This window comes from Stegostoma tigrinum, chromosome 6 (assembly GCF_030684315.1).
Source record: "Stegostoma tigrinum isolate sSteTig4 chromosome 6, sSteTig4.hap1, whole genome shotgun sequence".
Classification (NCBI taxonomy): Eukaryota; Metazoa; Chordata; class Chondrichthyes; order Orectolobiformes; family Stegostomatidae; genus Stegostoma; species Stegostoma tigrinum.
Window position 1 is genome coordinate 53,978,319 of NC_081359.1, and position 21,957 is coordinate 54,000,275.

Genomic DNA, 21,957 nt, shown 5'->3' on the forward strand with positions numbered 1-21,957 from the left:
GTTGCTTAGATGGCCCACAAATCAGAATCTGTCTCAAGTGTTCAATCAATTAACAAATCTTGTAATGCAATTTCAGAGCAGCTGACCAAATTGTTCGAGCCAACTGCAGTATTGTATTATATAAAACAATCGGCTCATTTAATTGTCTTTTAATTACATCATTCCTGTTCAAAGCCATCACCTGATGTATTTTCTTTGGCCTCCCTTCAAGGTTATGCTTGAAGAAACACAGGCAGCTATTTGTGGTATTCTCTCAGACTCTCTTATCTTTCTGGTCACATAAACAATGGTGGATTGCTCCTACATAGTTTCAAATGTTGAGCAAAGTATCTGGCTTGACCAATACCTTCCTGTCCTCATGCCTACAGTGTAGTTCTTTGGCCAGGGTACCAATTCCTTCTTCAGTGTCCATTCCACCACCATAAGGCAAACCCACTTTACATTCATTAACATGAAATAAAATTAAGCACAATTACATGATTTAAAGTGATTAATAAGACAAGGGTGAATAACATATTGGCCTACAGAGCTGACATCAGAGAGTGTAAACACTGAAGGCATTAGTTTGCTTTTAGTGTAGAATAATCAAGGATTATTAAGAAAAACCCAGCAATTGAAAGCTTTTAGGGCAGTTTTGAAGGTAACCTTGACTGAGATCAAAACCAAGTAGAGTTTCTTTCCTAAAAAGCAATACAAAACAGTTCAGGGAAAGTTTTACGAGTACTGGTGTAGAAAGACTTCACAGTTTCCAGGACTGAACTGGAGACAAGTAGTTAACTCAAATCTAAAGATTTGATATCGAAAGGTAACTTCTCTGAATTTGGCTCATTGTAGAGTGGTGTTGAGGAATAGATAAGACTGCTTCATTGCGACGTTTTAAGATCTTTCAAACTGAGTTTTATTTAGTGTGTTCTATTTAAATAATTTTTATTTTCTGTATGTGTAATAAAACTTGTCTTGCTGGTAAAGAAAATCTGCAACCACATTTCATTCTGGTTTCTGACCCATGCTTGAATTTGTTAGAAGGAAAAATGTGAAACAAATTGTTCAGGAAATATCGTTTTTTTGGATCTGATGGTCAGATTGCACCGTCTCAGTGTACCACACACACCTAAAAAATATAACATACAATAGATTTTTTTTACCTTTAAAGTAGGACATAGTGGATGTATTTGTTATCAATTAAATACACATCCATCAATAATTGCCATTTAACATCTTTAAAGGACTCAAGTTGATTACAAAAGTATGATCAAACATTAATGGCTCCGAGGGAATGAAAAAGTGTCAAGTAGGGAGTTGGGGGGCCACGTTGGACAAAAATATTGATTCAAGGAGGCTGTTAGGAAGGAAAGGGAGTTGCAGAGATTTAGAATGGGAACTCAAAGTGTAGGGCCTAAATAGTCAAGGTCACCTACCACTGGTGGAGTGAAGGATATCGAATTCACAGAGTGCTGGAAAGGGATGTACAATTGGGGAACTGGAACGAAACAAAACGATAAATCAAAATACACCATTCAATTAATTATAAGCAAATTTATTGCATGAAAATTTAGATTATCATTATGTCCAGGAAATCATCCATACTGCTGCTGTTTCTTGATTACATAAAGAATGCATGTACATATTATGGTTTACGTTCAAGATTTCTTTCAGAATCAGTTTCATATTTTAACAGTGTAGCCAGAAGAATTTTTTAAAAATGATTTTATATTACAATTGCAGCACTTGGACTTAATGGCTTAAAAACTTAAATTTATATTGCATGTTTCAAAAACTGCCAGATATCTCTAAGCACTTCACAGCAAATTTGTGCAAAGGAAACTCCCAAAAATAGCATTGTGATAACAAACACCAATCTATATTTTTGATGTTGATTGAGGGATTAATATTGCTCAGCAGATTAGCTTTTCTTTGATACAGTGCCAGGGGTCTTTTAAATCTACCTGAACACTCAGATGAGGATTCAGTTTAACAACTTGATCTAAAGACTCCCTTTAGGGAGTGTCAAAATCAGAATTTTTAAGCTTAGATTCTGGAATGGGTCTTGAATCTGAAACCTTATGATACACAGGCAAAGATGTTATCAAATGAGGCAGGGCTGGTATGGTCACAAATACAGGATGACAAAAACAAAACAGTAATGTAGAGTCACTGACTTTGTGACTTTGATCATATTTGGTTGCGTGCTGTAATTCTAAATTCACAAATTATCTCCTCATACGATCATGCATTCACCAGTGTCAAACTATGTTGGTGAGTCCTGAAGAAATTACATTGTTCTTTTCCTCCAATTTATGCATTTAGTTCAGGATCTGTATGAGTTGGAGGAAGTGACAACATTTTCATGTAAATTGCATAGTGTTTGGAACTCAGGTAGACTCCGAACAGAGTTTGGAGGATTAATATGAAGCTCAATTTCCTCATAACTGGTTGACAAACAGTAATCCAGAATCGTAATATATTTCCTCTTTGTGGCATTGGGGCTGTATTATACCTGGAGCAAAGAGAGCAAAGCACAGTTAGAAAATAAATATTATTTAGAATACTTGTACCTAAGAGGTAAAGGTAAAGTGGCCAAAGTCCTGCTGGACCATAGGCTTGCTCTCCCGTCAGAAAAATACTACTGGTGACCATTTAACCCTGACGGTCACTATGCCTTAGGCAAGGGGAGGGTTTGAAAAAGAAGGTTCTTCATGGTAACCGCAGCTGGTGCAGAAATTAAACCCATGCTGTTGGCATCACTCTGCATCATAATCCGTAGTCCAGTCATCTGAACTGTAGCAATGGAGAAGTGACAGCAGACACAGGACAGGTAAAGGATGCTGCTAACATTCTTCAATCATGATTAAGCAACTTAACAGAATTAAACAACTATTATTATCTCACAGTACAACGGGACTTTGATCAGATGAGTGGCAGGTGAGTTTAATTTAGATCAATGTGAGGTGTTGCATTTTGGTAAAGCAAATCAGGACAGGGCAAACACCTAATGATAGGGTTGTGGGGAATATTGTCCAACAGAGAGAATTTGGGGTGCAGGTTCATCGGTCCCTGAAGGTGGAGACGTAGGTAGACAAGGTAGTGAAGGTGGCATTTGGTACATTTGAGTACAGGACTTGGGATGTCATGTTGCAGCTGTGCAGGACATTGGTTTGGCTAGTTTTAGAATACTACATTCTGTTCTGGTCTCCCTGCTAAAGGAAAAATGTAGGTAAACTTGAAAGGGCTCAGAAAAGGTTTATAAAGATATTGCTGGGGTCAGAGGTTTTGAGGTATAGGGAGCGGTTGAATAGGCTGGTGCTTTTCTCCCCTGGAGTGTCGGAGGCTGAGGGTGACCTTATAGAGGTTTATAAAATCATGAGGGGCATGGATAGGGTGAATAGCCAAGATCTTCTTCCCAGGGTAGGCGAGTCCAAACTAAGAGGGCAGAAGTTTAAGGAGTGAGGGGAAAGATTTAAGAGGAATCCAAAGAGCAACTTTTTCATGAAGAGAGTGGTCAGTGTACAAATGAGCTGTCAGAGGAAGTGGTAGAGGATGGTACAATTACAACATTTAAAAGGCATCTGGATGGGTATATCAACAAGAAGGGTCTACTGGGATATGGACGAAATGCTGGCAAGTGGGACTAGATTAATTTAGGATATCTGGTCAGCATGGACGAGTTGGAACCTAAGCATCTGTTTTCACATTGTACAACTCTATGACTCAATGAATACATTTATTTTGATTTTTAAAAATCAAAATCCCTTTTGTCTTGCAACTGCAGTATGGTGGCTCAGTGGTTAGCACTGCTGCCTCACATTGCCAGGGACCTGGGTTTGATTCCATCCTTGGGCGACTGTGTGGAATTTGTAATGTTCTCCCTCTGCCTGCATGAGTTTGCTCTGGGGGCTTCTGTTTCTTCCTACAATCCATAGATGTGCAGGCTAGGTGGATTAGCCTTGGAAATGCAGTAAATAAACATGATTGTCATTATGGCGACATGGCTTCAGGAACAACAAAGATTGCATCCTGAGCATTGACAAGTATAAAACATTAAAAACAAAGGTATATAGATAAAGGTGGCAGCACAGTACTGCTAATCAATGATGGCATTTGTGCTAATAGTTAGATATGACTGGCTCAGGAGATCAGGATGTAGAATTGGTTTGGGTGGAGACGAAGAGGAATTGGTGAAGAGAGGTAATTACTGGGAATAATTTACAGGCTCCCTAACAGTCACAAAATGCAGGACACGATATGCAGGAAGTAACACTGGGTGCTCGTGATAAAGTAATTCATGATTATTGTCATCCCTTTATTAAAGAGATGAACTGGGAAAGAAAACAAAAGATTTGTGATAGTAGCGTAGATGATGAGTTCATATGATGCTTAAAATAGGATACTACAGCAACATGATTTGAAACTGACTTCAGAGCATGGTATATTACACAATATATCATTTTGTGTAGTGTGATGGGATTAGTTAATGACCTCAGCTTGAAGGCACCCCTGGTAGCAATGACCATGAAATGATTGAATTTTACATCCAGTTTGAAAGGATGAAGATGGAGTTTAAAACTAGTATTTTAACCTACAATATGGGAAACTATGCAGACATGAAATCTGAACCAGCTAAAGCAAACTGGCACGCCAGGTTTGGAGACAGAGCAATGGAAACACAGTAGCAGACACTTAAAGGGATATTTCTGAATACTTAAAATAAGCTTATTCCTAGTACAAAAAAAATTCTAAAAGGGAGGACCCATCATCTAAGGTTAATTGAATGAGCTAGGGAACCATCAAACTGAAGGAAAAGTAGTCAACCACAAAGATGAATGACAGGCCAGATGATTGGTCAAAACATAATGAATATATAGAGAATAATTAATAGTTTAAACAGCAGGAAGAAAATAAAGCTAGCAAGAAATGTAAAAATTGACAGCTAGAGTTTCTACACGTATTTAAAAGAAAAGAGCATGTAAAGTGAGTATTGGTTCTCCAGAGAAGGGGGGAGTTAGTAGTAGCTAAAAGCGGCAGATGAAAGACAAATATTTTGCATCTGTCTTAACTATAGAGAATACAAAAGTATTTGAATAATAGCTGTACATCAATAGATGGAAAGGATTAAGATACTTGGTGGCATTGTGATCATGAGGGAAGTGGTACTAAACAAACTGATCGAACTGTGGGCTGACAAATATCTGGGTCCAGGTGGACTTCATCTTAAGGTCTAAAAAGAGGTTGCTAATGAGATCATAGATGCACTGGTGTCAAATTTTCATATTCCTATAAATTCAGAACGGGCTCCAGGGGACTGGAAAGTAGCAAATGTAACCCTCTGGTCAAGGTGTTAAAAGTCTAAGCCAATCTGCTTGATATCTATTGTGTGGAAAGCATTAGAATCAATCAATCAATAAAAATGACTATAGCTGTGCATTTAGAAAATCTTGGCTTATTATTTTTCTATCAAAAGGAAATATTGTTTAATTCATTTATTGGAGTTCTTTGAAGGAGTCATGTGCACCGTGATTAAAGGGGAACCCCGAGATGTATTATACATGGATTTCTAGAAAGCATTTGATAAGATGCCACGTAAAAGTTACAGTTGAAAATAGAAGTTTACAGTGTATGAGGCAGAATTGCAAGAAAGATGATTGGCTGGCGGAAAACGAAGTATGAATAAATAGGTCTTTGCCTTACTGACAGGATGTGACCGTGGAGTCCTGCACGGATGTGTGCTGGGGTCTCAATGTTTTACAACTTACGTCAATGACTTAAATGAGAGAAACAAAAGTATGGTGGCTAATTCCACAGAAATCGCCAAGACAGATAGGAAAGCATGTGGTGAAGATGGCATTGGAAAGTGCAGATGGGAAGAGCTAGGTTGAGTGACTAGGCAAAAATATGGCAAATGATATATAATATATGAAAATGTGAAGTTGGTTTCTTTGGCATGAATATTAGAAAATCGCATTTAAAGCAGAGAATGTTGGCAGAGTTCTGAGATGCACAGGAATAGCACATATTCAAGAAAGCTAATGGGATGTTTTCTTTCATTATGAGGGGTACCAAATGTAAGAACAAGAACAGACAGTGTTGTTGAAACGTAACAGGTCTAGCAGCATCTCTGAAAAGAGAAACAAAATTAATGCTTCTAATTCAATATCACTCTTCTGTGGAAGTGAATGTGGCTGGGAAATGATGTTTTTTCTGCTGTTGACAAAAGGAATAGAGGAGTGAGTAGAACAGATAGTGAGGATGTCCAGATCAAAAGGCAAAGGGAGTGCTAATGATACCGAAGGAAATAGAAGGATGCAAAGTAAGTGTGAATGACAGATCCAAACAATAGTAAATAGGTCAGATCTGCTCACAGCAAACTTATACCGTCAACATGGGGCAAGGATGTACATGCACAATCAAAATGGAGGGCAGTGTTCATACTTTGAAATTGTTGAATTCTATATATTTAATTCTGAAAGCTGTAAAGTGCTGAAATGGAAAATGAATGCTGTTCCTGTATGTTGGGCTTTGCTGGAACACTGCAGCAAGCACGGATGAAAATGTCAGCTTAAGAGGAAGAATTGTGTATGGAAATGGTAAGCAACTGGAAGGTCAGGAGTGATCCTACAAATGCAGTGAAAAATCAAATGGGATTTAATTTTCCGAATCATCCATATAGATAGTTTCCATTCAATCTTAATACTTGGCAGCATTTTTTGTTTAATTACAGGAGTTCATACATTGAACCGTACAGCATGGGAATGGACCCTTCGGCCTCGGTTGTTGGCTGAACATGATGCCAAATTAAACTAATCTGTTCTGCCGGCCCTTGGTCCATATCCCTCCATTCCTTGCATATTCACTTGCTTGTCTGAAAGTCCCTTAAATGCTCCTATCGTATCTGCCTTCCACTACCCCATCTGGTAGTGTGTTTCAGACTCCTAACATACTGTGTAAAAAAAACTTGCCCTTCATATCTACTTTGAATACTTCCCCCTCACCTTAAATGGATGCTGCCTGGTTTTAGACATATCAACTCTGGGAAAAAGATTCGAACATCAACCCTATCTAAGCATCTCATAATTTTATTGACTTCTATCAAGTCTCCCCTCAGCCTCTGCTGCTCCACAGAAAAGAAACCCGAGTTTTACTAGCCTCTTCTTATAACTAATAACTTATCTAGGCAGCATCCCAATAAACCTCTTCTGCACCCTCTCCAAAGCCGCCACATCCTTCCTGTAATGTGGCACCCAGAACTGAAAGCAGTGCTCCTAAAGGTTTTACAAAAGTCTTATAATGCTGCAACATTACATTCTGACTCTTATACTCAATTCCCTGATCAATAAAAGCAAGTATGCCGTATGCCATCTTTCCCACTCTATTTACTTACGTGGCTGCTTTCAGGGAGCTATGGACTCTTAACCCAAGATCTCTTTGTATATCAGTGCTGTTCAGGGTCCTGCCATTATCTGTATACTTTTCCTGAACATTTGATTTCCCAAAGTGCAGCACCTCACACCTACCTGGATTAAACTCAATCTGCCATTTCTGCACCTATATCTACAACTGATCTACATCCTCCTGTATCCTTTGACCCCCTTCTACACTATCCACAACTCCACCCACCTTTGTATTGTCCACAAACTTCCCATCCACACACCTACATTTTCATCCAAGTCATTCATGCACATCACAAACAGCAGAGGTCACAATACAGATCCCTGTGGAACACCACTAGTCACGGACTTCCAGACAATGAAATATGCTTTGAGTGTGTATTTTCTGCAGAATATTCTACAATTTTGTGTCCATTTATTGATGATTGGTATTAAATGCAACTGTTCTGTCCACCAAACTGCAAATATACCAAAACACTACAGTATCAAAACAATTCTTTGCAGCAAGACAGTACAAGCAAATATCATTCTCACCGCAATGCAAGGCCAGCATTTATTGGTAGGGCCAGAAGAACAGGATACAAGCCTCCTCCAAGAGAAGCTACTAATCCTCCTCTAACTAGAGCACATGTGGGACAATTGATATCACCTAAACAAAAATAAAAATCCAGTTTCAACACAAAAATCTCCTTTTAAACTTTAAGAACAATTTCAGCTTTATATTTAAAGAGCTATTCAGTTAATTGAGGTGGTATATGAGCATCTTCAAAACCTACTTTAATCTCTTTTCTAGTTTCCTTACTGTGTCTGCTTTGCTCAAACTTATTCTCTTCTGCCCATCTCAACACCAAATGCTGGGGCATTTTACTGTTTGAAAGAAGACTTCCATAAAACGAATAGTTATCAATAATGGCCAAATCCACTTGACAGATGTCTGTAAAACTAATCATGACTCATTTGGTCAAGCAAAATAACAAAATCACAGTCAGCTCAAGGTAAAGTTGTCATAGTCCCAGAGGACGATAGGCCTGTTCTCACACTAGACAGATGACTGGTGGTGGTTTAACCTGTGGAACACCACACCTCAGAGAAGGGGTGAAGGTGAGAGGGTGGGTAACCTCAGCCAGTATGGAAATTGAACCTATACTGTTGGCGTCACTCTGCATCACAAACCAGTCATCAAGCTAACTGAACTAACCAATATTACACTGCTCCAAAATATCTTCAATACTAAAAAATCCGAATGTGTTATTATTTTGGATCTAGTTAGTGTAAACAACATGCTTGCACTATCCATAACAAATACCTTACCAACCTGAAAGCAAAGGCTTTGATACAGCAGCATTATACCCTGCGACAGTAGTCAGGAATGGAAGAATTCCCATTGGTAAACTGGAAGCAAAACGAGCCTGTGCAATATTGAGTATTCTTCGAAAGAAACTGTTGGCAATTAAACCAGCAAATGCTGAATTTATTCCAAGGTAGATGGGTCCATATGAAAAAAATTTTCTGTGGGGACAAGAAGAAATCTACTTTTCATTACAAATCTCAACTGCTAACATGAGCTAATGTACAGAAAATCTTTCACTAACTATTACTTCACAGTGTTCAAGAAACATCTGAGGTGTGTGGAGCTACCTCCATCGTGCATCTCCAAATAGTTTAAAATACAAGATGTGGAAAGAAAGAATTGATTTAAGGGTGGCCAGAGTGACAGTGATTAACTTTATCAGTAATGATTCTACTACCACACATCTATTGCGGAACTCCCAGATTAAGTTGAATCTCAGGTATTCTTATCTGTCTGCATGAGGAAACCCCTACCTTGTATCCAAATTAGTGCCTTATTCAAATAAGACTATCTTACTTCTGTTATTACTACATTTTCAAATTCCTATGACGCATTTATAACTATGCTTTAGAATATTATTCCCTTTTCAAGGTATCATATTCTACAGTAATTGTATAATGCTAGTGTAACATGCTTTTGTAATTCCTCCAACAAATTTCTTGCTAAAATGAGAGATTAAGACAAACATTTATTCCAGATAGCATGATGAATGAATCATAACTATAGTTATTTTAATCTGCTAGATTGCTCAGTAGTTTTGATAATTTATTTCTACTCTATGTAAACAAGCTACTGTGATCTATAAATAGTATTGGTTTTTCCTAACTTCTTAATTGTCTCACACACTAAATAATAAAGAATGTGTTTATCATTACAAGTTTGCATGCATAAAAAATTATACTAAGTTGAGAAGAAATTTATGCAGTATATATCTGCGGCTTAAACGTTTTCTTTATGAATTCTGAACAGTGCAATGTAAATCTTAACCAAGGCCTCAGTCCATGAGTTTGCATAATTGATTTCATAACCTGATTGAACTAAAATGCTCCAATGAAGGGGAAGAAAAACTGGAGCCAAGAGCAAATATGGATAATAATTTCACTTTCTTTGGCTACAGTATTGGTATTGCTAACCCAGACAGAAAAACAAGGCAAAAAGGTAGAAAAGGCAGAATGCAATCTTATAAAATACCAAGAAAAACAGCTGATGAGCAAAACAACAACGACCCCAATATGGGAGTTCTATCAAGTAAAACTTCAATCCTCTTTCCACAACAAGCATCTACACTACTCTGTTCCAGCTGTTAAAGAACTCGCTTTACAGGCCACAATCATGCTGTTCTAAAACTGCAGATTTGTGGAAGGGGATGGAAACCTATCCAACTGTCATTTAAACATCACCCTCAAGGGGAGACATCGAGAATTTGATTAACCCTTGGACAACGTTATCAATTCTCCTAAAAGTTTGAGATCTTTCAGGTTTCTGAGAAGACAGGAGGCAAAGTCCAGGCAATTTGCAAGTGCTGTTAACTACAGAACCAGTGACGAACAAGAAACCTTCACTCTCCTAAATCCATTGATCTGCTTTATTCACCTTCACAAACATTCAACTACTAACCTACATGAGCTATTATAGCAGCTCAGTTGTAGTTAGTTTTCAACCTTCATTCTTGAAGCTTTCTGCTTCTATAAAGACAAGCCAGCAACAATATTAGCAACCAAGCTCACTGATATCATCACATGTAACTTTTATTCTAGAGTTGTATTTCTGATCACACATTTGCTGGGTGATTCGAGGTCGTGTAAATGGTCCTTGGTCTTGAGACTGCTGGCATTCCTTTCTTGGGTTCCTTTGCTCTACTTCCTCCTGCTGATGGGTGTTTTCAAAGTACAGTGTTCCTTCATACAGGAGGCTCGAAACAAGAACAAAGAAAATGACAGCACAGGAGCAGGCCCATTGACCCTACAAGCCTGCACCAACATACTGCCTGCCACAACCTGCCCGGGTGCTTCTGACCAGAAATGAGAGCCCCTCAGGGCTGTTGTCTCTGTCTCACTGGGTAAGTGAAAAAAAATGATAAAATGATGGTATTTCACCAGCAGCCAAGGCCTCCCATCTATTCTACACCTCTCATGTCTCCTCCAAGACAGTTCCCAGGCAGCGGTGTCTGTGCTGCATTTCTTGAGGTTAGCCTTCAGGGAGTCTCTGAAATGCATCCTTGGTGCTCCCCTTATTCAAGCAGTGGAAAGAGATTTGCTTTGGCAGTCAGAACTTGGGCATTTTAATTACATGCCCAATCCAGCAGAGTTGGTTTCGAACATTTCATAGCCTCAGTACTGGTGCTATTGGCTCCTTCAAGGACACTGATGTTAGTACATCTGTCCTCCCAGCTGATGCAAAACAGTCCAAGTTTCAGAATTTTACAGATGGGTCAGAAAGACGACTGCGTTACTCACAAATATGTTAAGCTTGAAGGTTCTCTTCCAAAAGAGTAGAGCTAATATTGTCATCCGTATACTGAAATTCCACGTTTTTTTCTTGGATTTCAACTGGTTGAGGTTGAAAGGTTTTCTCCTGTAGACAAAGTCCAAACCATTGGGATCTTGTTTTTGACAAGATGAAGAATAGTGGCAATGAAGAAAAAGAAATGGATGGGGGCAATTGCACATCCCTGCTTGACTCCATTTTTGATCTCAAAGGATTCTGTCATATTATCATCGGTGAGGAACATCGCTGACATTTTGCCATGGACAAGATGAAAGATGTTGATGAATTTCTTTGGACAGCCAGCCTATGACAGGGTAGTGCATAGCACTTCCTGATTGACTGAGTTAAAACCTTTGGTCAGATCAATGAAGGCCATTTAGAATGGTTTGTGTTGTTCTTATGATTTCTCTTGGACTTGTTGAGCAGTGAAAATCATGTCTTTAGTTCCATGGTTTAGTTATTAACCTCACCTGATTTCCAGTAGAATTTCTAGGGAAGATTTGGGTGATGATCTTCTTGACAATACAGAAAAGGAGATTCCTCAGTAGTTTACAGTCTACTTTGTCTTCTTTCTTGAATATGGTGGCAATGGCAGGATTTGTAATACCCAATAACTTTTGGCAACAGCTGTTTAATAAACTAACTTTTTATCTCGCTTGGAGCATAAAGTTGTGCTGCTGGTTATTTTTAAATTAATGCAAACTTAAAAGGAGTTATGAATGAATTATCATAATATGCAATTCATGGACGACTCCAAAGATAGACCTGACATAGTTGTGACAATGGCCAGAAAATACATGGCGCTTGAATAAGCCATGACGCAGCAGGGAATTTGTTAATGAAATTATTCAGATGAACCACAATTTAAAGGAGAATGAACTTTTAAGGAATACGTTCACAAAACGTGTGTCTTTCTAGCGCTTGCAAAAAAGCATCACTCAAATTGGTGGAATGGGTTCCAGACTAGAAATGTCATTCAAGATTTTAGAAAGAAAACTATCAGACACCATCAAGGTCAGGAGATCCACTAACTTTAGTTTACAGTTAGAGATATCTTTTCTGGAATATTTGTGCCCAGAGCAACAGGAATGTGTTCTGGAAAGAACTTCTAAATGATAAATGGATAAATACTTTGGCTTTTTCCACGTCTAGGATGACTTGTTTTGGTTATAGGTTAATTGTCTGCTTTGTTCCCATGCTAAGAGTGAGCATGTGCAAACTTGGTCCCTAAGTTTGATAGGCAAGCAGAGAATCACATTTCCTCGAGAGGGAATTGACAAATTTAAGATGAATTGAAATGATGAATGGATTCTTAGAATGTGCGAACACTCTCTGAGATTCAAAGACGAGGGGCAACTTATTCATGTACAGGGTTCTGCATATGTGGAATGAACTGAATGGAATGAATTTCCAGAAGAAGTGGTGGATCTGGGTACAGTTACAACATTTTAAAGATATTTAGATAAGTACATGGTTAAAAATATTGTGAGTGTTTTGGGCCAGATGCATGCAGTTGGGGCTCATTTAGTTTGGGATTATGGTCAGCACGGATTGGTTGGACTGAAGGGTCAGTTTTATGCTATATGACTATGAATGAATGCATGACTTACTGTCACATATCTGAGGAGATAGTGAAAAGTGTTTTGCCACCACAATCCAGTGCTATTTTGAGGTACAAAAGAATAAAAAGTACTGAATTAGACTTCATCTTCATTGGACAGGGTCCCAAATTTCACTTAGAACTTCTGCAAGATCCTCGCTCTGGGTCTACAGCAGCCAGGAGATCCCACTGCAGTCAACAAATTGCCGCTGCCTCTGAAGGAGTCCGTGCTTCGAGTCTACTGCCAGGGATCCCTGCTCTGCTATCGCTGCAGCCACTGCCATTCGCGGAGTCCACATATCAGGGCTATGAGGCCTGGAACTCCCACTTACCATTACTACAGCCAACACCAACCACCATTCCACGAGTCCTCATTGGGCCTAGGAGCCCAGAGTCATCACTGATTCTATTCCGGCCTCCTCACAATGTCAGGGAGATGAAGAGAAAGAAAAAACACAAAGGACAGGCAGAAAAAGAATGCAGCTGACCTGGAGTAGATAGACTCAGCATGGGCACTACTTACTGTGCTGGCACTGCCATCTTTACATTTAGAAGAACAAGATGCGATCATATTGAAATATGTAGGATTCCTAAGGGGTTTTACAGAGTAAATGTTGAGAAGATAATTGCTCCCATGGAACTGTCCAGGTAAGGAACCTTGATCAATCAGGAAGCAAATATTACAGGGGAAAGGTAGATAAGTGGAATTGAGAAATGTTGTGATCGACCTGCAAGAAGAACTGGTAGATGCAGATACAGTTACAACATTTAAAAGACATTTGGACAGGTACGTGAATACAAAAGATTTAAAAGGATAATGGGCCACATGCAGGCAAGTGGGGCTAGTTTAGTTTTGGAAACTTGGTTGGCATGATGAGTTGGACTAAAGGGTCTGTTTCTGCACAGTATGGTTATTTCAAAGAAAATAACAACTTTACTTATATAATGCCTTTCACAACCTTAGGATGCCCAAAAATGCTTCATTTAAAAAGTAGTTTAAATGTAGTTGTAGTATAGTGGGTACCAATCTGTGTAGATCGAGGACCTACAAACAGAAATGCAATATTTACAAGATGATACATTGTTATGATCTTAAGGAACAAATAGTGGAGAAGACAAAAGAATTTTCCTGTCCTTTTGTAATGCAGTCATTTAATTTTTTTTTAATATAACCGCTCGAGAGATATAGATCAGATTACGATTAATCTTTCATTGAGGAGATGGCTTATCTGACAATCACCATGTGCTCAGTATTGCGCTGAACTGAGACTGAACCCACCTCTCAGGACAAATTACCATTTACACAGCCACAGTTAACATTGATGGAATGAGAGGATAAAGATTAAATAAAACTGAATTAAGTTGACATTTCCACATTTCTTGGATGAGGAATTGATGCAGTAGAATGAGGCATCTGTCCAACATTTCTGACAATATCTGCAATGCTCCAGAAGGGAGAAAAATATTTAGATGGAGGTTGACAGGTTTTCTTCCGAGAATTATAAAATTATTTGCCTTTTTTCTGCATTCACATTTCACACTTCCAAGACGAGCTTCACTTTCAATTGTTGCAGTTGGTACATTACCTAAAAGTAATACCCCAATGGTGAAGAGAGCAGCTACATAACCTCTTACACATGATAATCAAATCAAAATTTATCTTCTAATCTTACCCACTTATATGTAATTCATTAAGGACCATCTTACAACGATTACTCAGATCTTGCTAGATTCCACACATCTCTTTTCTGATGTCCTTTGCATAACTGTACTGGACTGGACAGAATGAAGATACCCTTAATTCAGCACAGACTAAGGATGGTATGATGGCTGAAATATTTAAGTCATGGTAGGGAGCATTTTTCTGACATTTGTTTTAGAAATTAAGAATTGAGTACCTTGCCTTTGAGGTAGAAAATAAGTTAGTAAGCATTTTGGAGATGTAGTGTCATTAGCATCACTTGATTCCTTTTTATTACTCTAAATGAGGTTTAAATATTTAGTTCCTAACCTTTTAATTGCAAAAACTTGCTTTAAAAATTGTCCTGTATAAAAATGTGTAGTCACTGGTTTTAAATGTTTCATTTGGAAACTATCATTATCACCTGTTGAAAGTTTATTTAGTTCAAATAAATGTGAATTAGAAGGTCCTTCATCTGAAGTTTTTAAGAAAGCAATCTTAACTATGGCACAGAAACAGAAATTGATGGATAATCTCAACAGGTTTTGCAGCATCTACAGAGAGAAATCAGTGTCAAACTTCGGGGTCCAGCGACCCTTTTATAGAATCTTAACTACAAGTGTGTGTTTGTGGGGGCATAGATTAACTAAATACCTGTCTAATTCTGGAAGCTGTTGAAACCGTTCGAGAAGCATTTCCATGACATTTTGTTTGGATATACCAGGTTGCAGATCTTGAGTAAATAATGTATTAGCTGCCATTCTTGAAACCTACAACAAATTAAGATTTAAAATTAGGTAATCGACAATATTTTATTGGATGACAATGTCAAGCCAAAATGGCGCCAGAAATATTATAACTGAAATGCGAATGCGTAGAATTTGTGAAAAGAAATTGCGAAGTAATTAATAGCATTACACCTGACTTTATTGGGTTCAGTTCGTCGAAATGAAAACAGCATTAGATAAAATGAGAAATGCTACAAATACAGTAGGTCCATCAGCATATGTGAAGAGATGAACGAGTAAAAGTGCATTCGTATATTTCGCAAAATGGTAGAAAAAATTACCTGTGCGTGAATCCTTAAGTTCTACAGTGAACAAATATAATAGCTGCCGAGTACACTGTTATGAAGATAACAATTTCACGACTTTATACACTATCACAACATTTGAAACATTAATCTTAATCAAACATTAACATCTCACACTCTGTCAAGCTCCAGCACGCAGACATGTTGATCAGCTGACCAAATTGCCCTTTCAACTACGTTGCCCCGCCCACAGAGGAAGCCCTGCCCCCTTTCAACCAGTCAATTCGTCAGCCGTGGAGGCTCGTGGGTAGTGTCTAGACGCCAATCAAACGTGGCGCGAGCCTCTTCCGTTATTCAGTAAGAGCTGCGGCCGATGTGGGAGGATCGGGTAAAAAATTGGGTGGAATGGGTGGGAAGATGAGATGGTGCAGAAATCGCAGTAGATAGCGAATCGTATTGTACAAGGTTTAACAGATTTAAACAAGTAGTTTTGCCTTCCCCGAATTTTACACACCATGCTTTATTGATATTTAAGTGCCGATTCTAATGTAATCAATGTAGCTGGTAGGTGTTGGCCCTTTCAGTGTGTCCCGTGAGAAAGCCGCTCTGAGCTGCAGATTGTCTGAATTAAGATACATGGAGCGGCTCCTGAAGAGGGATGTTTCTATTCACTTCTGGAGCAGATGCAACTTGAACCGGGCTTCCTGGCCCAGAGCCATGGATATTACCATTGCACCACAAGAGCCCTACTGCTTAATAATAACATTGTACTTGATGAATTCCTTCTCATTCTTCGGGTATCAACAATGGCCCTTGTTATTTCAGTGTAACTGTAGAAGGGGAATCAAGTTAATAAATGATCACTTCAGTATTTTTATTATAAGGCATATTCGTATTTGGGAGCGATTTCCGATCCGTTTATAGTTAGATTTCAGGGCTGTTTCTGTGTTTCTGATTTAATTTTTCTCTCAAACAGTGTCACGGATGATGGCTGAGTCCGTCAGCGATGGGATTGAGACATTGATACGCGATGAATAAAACTGATGCTGGATTAATGTTAGGGACAGTCAGTACGGGCTGACGGGCCAACTGCTGCTTCCTTCTTTGGATCCCGGCTCCAATCGGACAGCGTCTCACCGCCTGGCTGGGAAATTCTACAAGCTATCAAAAGAAATCACGAGTGAAAGGAAGAATCACGTTTATTTTGCCAAGTTGAGACTACAGCGAATGTCTAGACTCTCTTGGAACAATTCGATTTAAATCCTGCTTGTTTTATTTTCCTAACAAACGTGCCATATCCTTTATGGATGTTCTGAATTTGAACTGGACAGTGAATTACCGTTCTATATAAAACATCTAGAAATCCCGTTCTCACTTTTAACAGATAGTTTTTTCGCAAAGCTTTTTATTGGGAGTTTGTGGATGTGTGTATTTGAGATTTGTTTGTATTCTTTAGCACATGTACTCCTTGGGCTTTCGTTACAACGAAGTTTAACTGCTTAAGAAGTTTCATCTGCTTGAAAAGTGAGAAGAGAAAACGAGCGGTGTCTGGTATCAAGCCTACCCAGAAGTAACGAAGATAGGTGATGACACTTTGGCGGAAAAAATGCCGGTGAGGAAACAAGGTGAGTTGGGTTTCCACGGTTGCGATATCTCGTTTGTGTTAATTTTTTAGAGAAATGTTGTCACTGACAAAGTGCCAAGTTATGTTATTTTTAAACTTTTAACTGCGTTAGCTTCCAGGATTCCGAATCTTGTGACGTACTTCAAGGGGACATTTTTAAATAAACCAAGATTAATTCAATATTGTACGTACAGAGTGGTGTTTCCATTCAATAGTTGTTTAACCGAATGATAGAGAATTTAGTGTTTTTGGTCAAGCTGGGCATCAAAGCTGACCTACCATATGTACATATTTTGATTCACTGTTAGTTTCCAGAAGTTGCAAAGTAGATAATGCTAGGTCAAGAACACATTTTGCGAGAGCCGTTTTTCTCTCCCTCTTTTATTGTTGCACTGGTGTGGCTTTGTGTTTTATTTTGTTGTTGCTTTTTGCTTATTTGATTCACTTTGAACTAAAAACAGACCATAAATGGTGCTGTGCAGAACTTGGTGTTGAACATACGAAAAAGTATCTGATGCCTATGATTTGTCAGGCTTGTCCTGACCGCGTATGTATGTGTGTGTGTGTGTGTGTGTGTGTGTGTGAGAGAGAGAGAGAGAGAGAGACACGCACAGAGATCCATTTTAGCAGCCCACAAAAATAACTTAAAATTCAGTAACTGAAGCCCCGACTGACTGGCCAGACTGTTTTTGCTATCAAAGTTCATTTCTCTATTTTGTAAATTGGGTACTTTCTGATTAGACCAATGAAAAACTATCTAAATTTGACTTTGTGGTTAAAATGTTAATTAGTATTGACTATTTGTTGTGCCTTGTGTTTGGATGTGCTTTTGAACTGAGCCAAAATATTTTTTTTTGTTCAATGTCCAATCTAGCAAATTGTATAGCAAAGAAATAGAAATGTGGCACAGCAAGTTAATAACCAAAAAAACTAACTAATATTTGCCAAATGTATACATTGTAGTGATTCCATATTGTCTTGTACTCTGAACATAAATGTTGTGTATTTTGGTCTAAGGACATGTGTATTAATCATAAGATTTTCCTATTTTCACAAATGGCATGGCTTTTCAACAGGTTTACGCATCCAGTACTTTGACTGTAATGGACTTCCAATACTGCACACATAAGCCCTTGTTGTACAGCCTATTAAATACTTCACTATAAGAACGCTATCAATGTATTCCAATATTTCACTGCTTGAAATAATGCTTGCAATTCTAATTCAATATTACATTGCAATCCACAGTTGGAGGATTTTCTAATGAATTATATGTGTTTTAGTGGATTAGTTTGTTGCTAAATTTTGTATAGTGAAGTGGACTTGTACAATGGCAAAGATTGACATGTCAGAATAGGTCTGATTTGGTACTCTCATTTTAAAGATTGCCTGTTTACTTGTTAGCAGTTTTAGAACCAGACTTGAGTCAAATCTACAGAGGATATCTCCTTTTAGGAAACCACCTAGGAATCCATTTGGCAAAAGATCAGCATTGGAGCCCAAGATGTGCTCCTTTTTAAGAAACAGCCTTAAATGTGTTTAAAATGTCACAGGTACTTTTCCAAACTATGGAAAGAAGGTAAGTGGCTGGCTTGGGCAAGGTGGCAGGTGGTGTTGATTCGGGGTGCTCGGGTTGGGCAGTGTCAGGTTTTTTGCCTTGGCGGGGATGTTGGGAATGGGATGGGGAAGTTGTTTGGGGAAACTGGTGGTTAGGGATGTGTCTGGAGTTCAGTGAGAAGCAGGTAAAGGTTTTCAGTTTTAAGCTTACTGTGAAGTTTGATCTATCAAATCTTCTCTGGGTAACTATTGAGCTAAGTAAGTCTGAACCTCCCCAAGTCTCTAACTTAGTGATGGGGATGTTTTTGGAGGCTCCTGGGCACCAGGAAATTGTCACACATGAAGTTAAATTCCCTTGGTGAGAGCTGTGTTGGGACTTTCACGTGATCCTGATGCTTATCCCTGTTTGTTTCTCCACTGACAATCTTCTGTAAGATCTGGACAAAGTGCACAAATTTTAGTGATTATTCACCAATACAAACATGAATGATTGCAATTTATACCACAATTTATAGGAGAAAAAAGTTGCTGGTTGCTTGGCAAATTGACTCTGGTTGTGCAAGCTTTTCATAATTCAAAAGCATGCAGTGCAGTTTACAAAGAATGGGTCACCACATATGAATGTATGTACGAAGCAGTTTCAAATCATGATGCTCTGTGATTTGGAGGGGAAATTTCAAGCAGAGATTCCCTTGCATTTGCTGCTGTTAACATCCTAGGTGACAGAGGTGCTGGTTTTGAAGGTGCTGTATGGAGCCTTAGGAAGCTGCTGTAGTGCATCTAGTGTAGTGGAGGGAGTGAATGCTAAAGGTGATGGACTACATGTAATCAAGTGGGCTGCTTTAGCCTGGATGGTGTCTAGCTGCTTGAGTTGTTGGCACTGTATTCCTGCAGGTGTGTGGGAGTATTCTATCATACTAAGACTTGTAGCATGTAGATGATAGGACAGACTTCAGAGAATCAAGAGATTATTTACTCACCTCCGTGTCCTAATCTTTCACTTTTATCATAGCCACAGTTTTTATTTGATTAGTCCATTTCACTTTGTGGCCACTGGTAACCCTAATTTGTTGCTGAAGAATCAAAGGGCTGAGGTAAGATTCTCTTGTTGCAAATTGTCCTTGCATAACTTTTGAACATTTTAATGTTGCTTCCACTTATACACACAATCCAGCCTTCAACTGATATTTTGCTGCATATGGTCATGGACTGTTTCAGCATCTGAGCTGGTGCAAGTGGTGCCAAAGTTGTAAAATCGTCAGCGACCAAAACACTTTTTTTCATCTTATGATGGAAGGAAAATCATTGAAACAGCGGAAGATGTTTGGACCTAAGAATTGTTGGAACATTTGAAATGTAGTGTTGATGTTTTGCACATATCAGGGCACACTGTTTCCTCTCTTTTGCACAAGGTTCAAGCTTTGAGCCACCAGAAGCCCATTCTGAAAGATTTGATGTTTAACAGGCTCCTTGGTCTGGATAATCTATTTGAATATGATGCTTTCAATATCATACACACTTGAGTTGGAAAGTTTTGGCATATTTGATGTGATTATTCACATTAGCTGACTGTGGGGGCAGGAAATTAGTAGGTATCAACTTTTTAAGTAGGTGACTTGGGAATGGTGTATATTCATGAATGGCAGCATGATTTTTTTCTAACGCTGATCTGTAGAATGACTGGAGTGGCATGGTGGCTCAGTGGTTAGTACTGTTGCCTCACTGTGCCAGGGACCTGGGTTCGACTTCAGCCTTGGGTGACTATCTGTGTGGATTTTGCACGTTGTCCCTGTGTCTGATTGAGTTTCTGCTGAATGCTCTAGTTTCCTCCCATAGTCCAAAGATGTGCAAATTAGGTAGATTGGCCATGCTGAATTGTCCAGGGAGGTGTAGGTTAAATGTCTTACCCATGGGAAATGCGGGGATGAGTGTGTGCACACTTGTTGGGCCGAATGGCCTATTTCCACACTGTAGGGATTCTGTGACTGCTTGCTTTCTTAGAGCATATTCTGGAGCCAACTATACAGCACATTATACTAGATCTGGTATTGCACAACAAGATAAAATGATTGATTACTTGAGGCACATTTAAAATAGCAACAATTATACAATGATGGAATTTTACGTTGTGTGAATGAGAGAGGGTTGATCCAAAACTCAACTCTAAACTGAAACTGGGGCAATTAAATGACCATGAAAAGGGAGCTAGCTTAGGTGAGGTAGTTAAGTGATAAATATCTAAGGGGTATTTCAGAATACACAAGAGGCACATTTCAACAAGAGAGAAATTCCAAGGTGTGGGACTAATCATCTATGGCAAACTATGATGATTTAAAGTATGAAACTTGAGGAAAATGTGCATAAGTATATGCAGTTTACTGGCAGGTCAGAAGTTTTCATGTTCTGATCAAAGAGCAATTAAAAGATGTACTAGGTTTTCCCACATTGTACAAAAAATTGCAAACAGTTTTTGTAAATAGTTTAGAAAGTTAACAAGTGAGTCTGGAGAGTACTTGATGGAAGAGTAAGGAGACTGCAGGTGAATTTATCAAGTGTTTTGCATCAGTCTGCTCAATTGATGATACATATCGTGTCCTAGAAATAACTGTAATCAGGAAATGGAATGAAGCTGTTAAGGGCTGTAGATAGGCTAAATGAATGGACAATGATCCATCAAATGGAATGTAATGAGAGAAAGTGTGAGATTTTCCATTTTAACAGGGTATTAAAAAAAACAAAATGGTGGGAGATTGCAAAGTTGAGATCTAGAGAAATCATGTGTCCTAAAAAGGTTACTATGCAGGTTCTGCAAATAATTTGCAAAGTAAAATAGAATATTGTTTATTGCCAAAGGAATTGAATGCAAAAGTGAATTTATGCTTCTGTTGTATTGGTGAGATCACATCTGGAAGACTGTGTAGAGTATTGGCCTCCTTTTTAAAGAGGGATCCGAATGGATTAGAGACAGTTCAGAGAAAGCTTATCTGGAGTGGGTGGATTGTCTTCTGAGGAGAGATTGGACATACAAGCTTGTATTACCCAGAGCTTAGAGTAGGAGGTGAATTGCTTATAGCATCTATGATCTTCAGGCATCTTGACAGTGTGGAAGGGATGTTTGCTGTTATGGAAGAAGGGGTTGGTGTTTTTAAAAAGGAGTTGGCCATGTAAAATAGATGAAGAGGATTTTTTTTTTCTCAGAGGGCTATGAATCTTTTGAGCTCACTGTTCCTGGAAAAGTAGAT

General features: G+C 38.6%; 2 protein-coding genes across 8 annotated transcripts in view; one reads left to right on the top strand and one right to left on the bottom strand.

Annotated features, from left to right (window-relative positions):
* Positions 1-1,516: 1,516 nt before the first annotated feature.
* On the bottom strand, positions 1,517-15,819 carry tmem126a (transmembrane protein 126A). Of its 2 annotated transcripts, none has more exons than XM_048533244.1 (5): positions 15,710-15,819; positions 15,156-15,271; positions 8,698-8,891; positions 7,917-8,031; positions 1,517-2,497 (listed from the first exon to the last, which is right to left on the bottom strand). In XM_048533244.1, the coding sequence occupies exons 2-5, from the start codon at positions 15,260-15,262 to the stop codon at positions 2,296-2,298; spliced, it is 618 nt and encodes a 205-aa protein (XP_048389201.1). In that variant the 5' UTR covers positions 15,263-15,271; positions 15,710-15,819; the 3' UTR covers positions 1,517-2,295. The 2 variants fall into 2 exon arrangements, with proteins under 2 accessions (XP_048389201.1, XP_048389200.1); XM_048533243.1 differs by having other exon boundaries at positions 15,571-15,773.
* A 13-nt stretch (positions 15,820-15,832) lies between these two features.
* dlg2 (discs, large homolog 2 (Drosophila)) overlaps positions 15,833-21,957 on the top strand; it is an 891,501-nt gene continuing 885,376 nt past the window's right edge. For 3 of the 6 annotated variants that reach the window (XM_048533249.1, XM_059646582.1, XM_059646583.1), the window contains exons 1-2: positions 16,006-16,331; positions 16,511-17,159. In XM_048533249.1, the coding sequence (XP_048389206.1) occupies positions 17,141-17,159 (19 nt within the window). In that variant the 5' untranslated portion in view covers positions 16,006-16,331; positions 16,511-17,140. The other 3 variants (XM_048533248.1, XM_048533245.1, XM_048533246.1) reach the window with 3 other exon arrangements.

Excerpts from the sequence above, each read along its gene's own strand:
- tmem126a (XM_048533244.1), bottom strand. The coding sequence starts at position 15,262 with ATGGCAGCTAATACATTATTTACTCAAGATCTGCAACCTGGTATATCC. Across the intron at positions 8,032-8,697 it reads ATCAAAGCCTTTGCTTTCAG|GTGATATCAATTGTCCCACA; the intron begins GTTGGTAAGGTA and ends ATTTTTGTTTAG. Across the intron at positions 2,498-7,916 it reads AATGCTGGCCTTGCATTGCG|GTATAATACAGCCCCAATGC; the intron begins GTGAGAATGATA and ends TCTTTGCTCCAG.